We start from the raw sequence: 5067 nt of genomic DNA on the forward strand, positions 1-5067 counted from the left end.
GCAGGGATGGTGTCCCTAGCCTTTGTTCACCAAAGGCTGGGAATGGGCGACAGGAAATGGATCACTTGATGATTACCTGTCCTGTTCATTCCCACTGAGGTACCTGGCATTGGCCACTGTCGGAAGACAAGATACTGGGCTCGATACTTTGGTCTGACCCACTATGGCAGTTCTTATGTTCTTAAGATACCCACAATGTTCTAAGGTGGTCTAACATTCTCCCTCTTACACCAACTGCAGGTCTGACCAGAAACTCAATCAACTTGCCCTCCAGCAAACCACTGGCCATGAGAACTTGTTCCAGCAGGAGAAGGGGACAAGCTCTGGCCACCAATTTCCTGACCCTTTGGAAAGTGGCGTCCCACAAAACAGGCAGAAAAAAGTCATGGCCAAGCCCAGGTCTGCTGAAAGCATTCCGCACGTCACAGAACTGGGCCAAATGTTCAGCCAGCCCCAGGCCAGCAGCTTGGCCAGCCAAGACGGGGTCTGGAAGAAGAGTCATGGAGAAGACAGTGAGGATGTGAGGATCCTTCACACAACCAAGCCCCAGGTCTCTAAAAGGGCACCCAAAAGGGATCATATGCATACAACTGTGACCCCACCTCCAAGCAGGAAGCCCAGGACTATGGCAGCAGATCCCTTCAGCAAGAAGCTGGAATCTACAGCAGAGATCATTGCCAAGGAGCAAACTTCAAGGTCACCATTTGGGAAGGTTGCAGGGTCATTCCAGAGCCAGGCAGAAGCCAAGGGCTCCCCCAGCCACAGGAGTGGCAGCTCTTCCACACCTGCTACAACAGCTGCCACAGAACCAGATTGGGTCACAAAGGCAGAGAAGCAAAATGAGGCAGCATCATGGAGCACAGACAGAGAGTCACTTCAGAGCAAAATCACAGTTCCCTGGGCTGGAGAAGCAGAAGGAGATGCACTTGTGCACAGCCTGCCAGCTGTATCCAACCCTTCTCACACAGCAGCCTGCAAGCCCAAGACCCATGTGGTGTTCCTGAAGGTGCACAAGAGCGCCAGCAGCACCGTCATGAACATCCTGTTCCGCTTTGGTGAGACGCACAACCTCACCTTCGCCCTTCCCGTCAACGGTGCCAGCCAGCTGGGCTACCCACGCTACTTCCTGGCAGAGTCTGTGGAGGGATTCACCGTAGGCAATGCTTCAGAGTTTAACATCATTTGCCACCACATGAGGTTCCAGCAGGCAGAGGTAAGGGATGGAGCTTCAAGGCATCAGAAGGGTAACGGGTGGGGGGAAGAGCAGCAGGATAGCAGTTAGATGGCCAGGACTCCCCTTTGGGCCCATGAGCAGGACTTCTCAAGAGGGAAGCTATGGTGATATTTCATTGCCCACTGCTATCCAGCATCAGCAATGCCTCACACCAGACCTAACCCAGAAGCTGGAGACACTGCATCCTAGGTGGTGAGCCAGTGTCAGCAAGCCTGACAACACCATCGTATTGCTACTGGGGGATGATAGTCTCAGGTGATGGACAGATTTGGCTCCTGCCGTGTCCCGCAGGTCATTGGCTGAGTCAGGTAGTGGTTGGGATTTGTGGATGCCATTTGGCGAAGTGTGTCCAATCCACCAGCACAGTTGGAACCGGAGCTAAGTGGGCATGGAAAGCAAACCTCCCTTTGGCCCCTAGAGGTGACCCTTCCACTGCAGATCAAGGCGCGCTGGGAGAGCAGTGGGGAGAGCTCCCATTGCTGCTGCCCATTTTGTACCTGCTCTGTGGCTAAATATAGAACTCCAGGCCCCAGTGCTGGCCCTGGGGCCCCTTGCACAAGCACTGCACTGATCCTCGGCATCTGAGCATATCCCTATTAAACACCCATCCCATAGCCCGTAAAGCCCCTTCCAAAGCAGCCGGTGAGTAGGACTTGCTACTCTGCCCACACTCTCTAACTCCCCAGTGAATTCAACTGACGTGTTAACCCGACTCCTGTGGAAAGGACACATGGGTATATTAGACTGGCAGAATAGGCTTCCCTCACTCTCTTCACTCCCTTCCCCTCACTCCTTCAGGTGCAGAGGGTGATGCCAAGCTCCACCTTCTACTTCTCCATCCTGCGGAACCCCATCCACCTCATGGAGTCCTCGTTCACCTACTACAAAGGCTGCTCCCCCTTCTCCCGTGCCCAGAGCCTGGAGGAGTTTCTCAGCCAGCCAGCCAGGTTTTATAATGCCTCGGCCCCCGACAGTCACTATGCCAAGAACCTCATGGCTTTCGACTTCGGCTTCAACCACAATGGCAATTTCTCTGCCAAGCACATGCAGCTGATGCTGCAGTACATTGAGGAGGCCTTCGACCTTCTCCTCCTCTCCGAGTACTTTGACGAGTCAATGGTGCTGCTGAAGGAGGCACTGTGCTGGGACCTGGACAGTGTCGTGTCCTTCCCACTCAACAGCAGGGAAGGAAGCACCAGGTCACCCCTTTCAGAGAGCACAGCAGAGAAGATAAAGATCTGGAACAGGCTTGACTGGGCAATCTACAGACACTTCAACAGGACCTTCTGGCAGAGGATCGACTGGAGCATGGGCCGTGAGCGCATGCAGCAGGAAGTGAGGATGCTGCGGGAAAGGCGGGAGCAGCTGGCCAAGACCTGCCTTCAAGGGGAGGGCAGTGTAGGCCCCCACAAGCTCAGGGACAAGTCACTGGCACCGCTGCAGTATGGCAAGGCCACAATTCTAGGCTATAATCTGAAGCCAGGGCTGGACGAGGTGATGGGGCGGCTCTGTCAGCGCATGGTGACACCTGAGCTGCAGTACAGTAGATCCCTGTACAGGAGACAGTTCCCTGAGAAGGCCTAGCGGATCTACAAACCAGCTCATCCACCCAGGTTATACAATGGGACGATGGGCTGAGAAAGTAAAAGCACAATGGCCTGCCCCAAACATTTGCCCCTTCTCCCAGTCTCCCCCTGAAACCCCCGTTGGTGGGAAGAACATAATGCAATTCAGCCAGAAGAACCTCATGGAGCCACACCAGAGAGGGGTCTCTATCGCCATCCATATCCCTATTGCTGGTGAGGCAGGGGAAAAGGTAAAGCCAGACCGATCTACAGCAGGCTGAAGTGAAGCTGACAGGTTGCCAACCCGGGTGCAGCTGCTTTGCAGCCTCAGAGCCATTTCAGTTAAACTGTTTAAATTCTAGTAGGTAAAAAAAGTGTAGATCTGGAGCAGACGTTATATTCTGTGGAGTTTGGGGGTCACATGGGGCAGCTAGGCCTCAGGAGAGAGCAAGGTAACAGATCTTTGGCTCTGGAGCACACTCTGTGTATTAATTATTTGTATTGCCGTAGCTCCTAGGAACCCCAGCCAGGGCCCAGGGCCACCACTGTGCTGAGTGTGGTACAAACACTGAACAAAAAAGCATCTGACAAGACAAGTGGTGGACACCGTGACTGGTTGGACCCCCATTCTGGGGTGCCATCTGATGTACTGAGATTTCACTGAGCCTCTCTTGCTCAACCACCCAGGCTTCCCTCTCCCAGCTTTGCTGAATTAGGCTCTCCAGCCTTCTGCAGCACACACACACAGGTAGGGAGACACCCTGCAGAAGTCACAGACTGAAGTCAGCTCTGTATGAGAGGACTCCCCCAGCACTCACGTGCACACCCGTTTTGGGAGATAAACCCAAAATAATACTGTCTTGCACTGTATAGAAAAATCTGCACAGCACAAGCTCTTAAAAATCCACCCTCTTCCTCAATGCGAAGAGAGATGTGCACGACTTCTTGCCCCCTCCCCGCAGTTAGAAATTACATAAACTGGGTTTTATTATAAATAAGAAGAAATAAGCTTATTAACTACAAAAGATGAATTTTATGTGATTAAAGGGCTAGCAAACAGAACAAAGCAGATTACTTAAGTAAATAAACAAAAACTGCAGACTGAGCTTAACACACTAGATAGGTAGGATACAAATTAAAAATTTCTCATCATGCGTGATAAACAGGCTGGCAAATTCTTAAGGCACAAGTTGCCTTGGCTTTCCCAGGTTTTCTTACACAGGCTAAAGATCTTAGCCTGGGACCATCACTTCTCACAGTTCAGTCTTTGTTCCTCAGGTGTTTTCAGGTGTGTTGTTGTAGGGAGAGGGAGGACCCCTCATGTTGTCATTGTTCCCCTTTTAGATCTTCTTCCCACTTGCTGGAAAGCAATTTTGCTGTGACCTGGGTCAAACAGTTCCCATTGTGCAGAGCTATCTCTGAGAAGTTTCTATTACACACAGTTCTCGGGGTAATCCTTATGCTTGTGCATTTCCTCAATAAGCCACTAACATTGTTTGGCCTCATCCACCGTAACACATTTGAAATATAGAGACATGATCAATAGTCCCAGCTTCAGATACAAAAATGAAACATGCATACAAATTGGATAAACACATTCAGTAAATCATAACTTTTCCAATGATACCTTCCATGAGCCATTTTGCATAAAGTATATCTTAATTGTACCATATTCATGTTATAACCATATTTCCATGAAGAATATGGGGTTTAATGTCACACCTGTCCCCTTAGATTACTGCCAGAGGATTGGTCACAGACCAATGCGGAGGCAGTGTGCCCAGCTTCCTCTTTTCTAGACAGGGAATCTGCTACCATATTCTCCTTCCCTTTAATGTGCGCAATCTCCATGTCAAATTCCTGCAGGCAGGGCCGGCTTTAGGCCAATTCAACCAATTCCCCCGAATCGGGCCCCGCGCCTAAGAGGGCCCCGCACCCAAGCCCTGCCAGTGCGCTGTACCGGGGTGGCCCAGCTTCCCCAGGGGGCAATTTAAAGGGCCTGGGGCTCCCAGCAGGGACTGGAGCCTCAGGCCCTTTAAATTGCCACCAGAGCCCCACTGCTGGAGCCCTGGGGGCTATTTAAAAAGTCTGGGGCTCCTGCTGCTTCTACTGCCCCGGCCCTTTAAATAGCCCCCGGAACCCCGCCGCTTCCCCAGGGCTCCTGTGGCTATTTAAAGGGCCGGGGTGGTAGAAGCAGGGGAGCCCCAGGCCCTTTAAATAACCCCCAGAGTCCTGGGGTAGCAGGGGGCTCCAGCTGCCTCTGCTGCC

General features: G+C 51.9%; 1 protein-coding gene across 1 annotated transcript; it reads left to right on the top strand.

The window, feature by feature from the left end:
* The first annotated feature begins 385 nt into the window (after positions 1-385).
* Positions 386-2818, top strand: LOC120372104 (galactose-3-O-sulfotransferase 2-like). The gene is made up of 2 exons (XM_039488844.1): positions 386-1213; positions 2033-2818. The coding sequence occupies exons 1-2, from the start codon at positions 386-388 to the stop codon at positions 2816-2818; spliced, it is 1614 nt and encodes a 537-aa protein (XP_039344778.1).
* Positions 2819-5067: the final 2249 nt, after the last annotated feature.

Source organism: Mauremys reevesii, linkage group 9, assembly GCF_016161935.1.
Source record: "Mauremys reevesii isolate NIE-2019 linkage group 9, ASM1616193v1, whole genome shotgun sequence".
Taxonomy (NCBI): domain Eukaryota; kingdom Metazoa; phylum Chordata; order Testudines; family Geoemydidae; genus Mauremys; species Mauremys reevesii.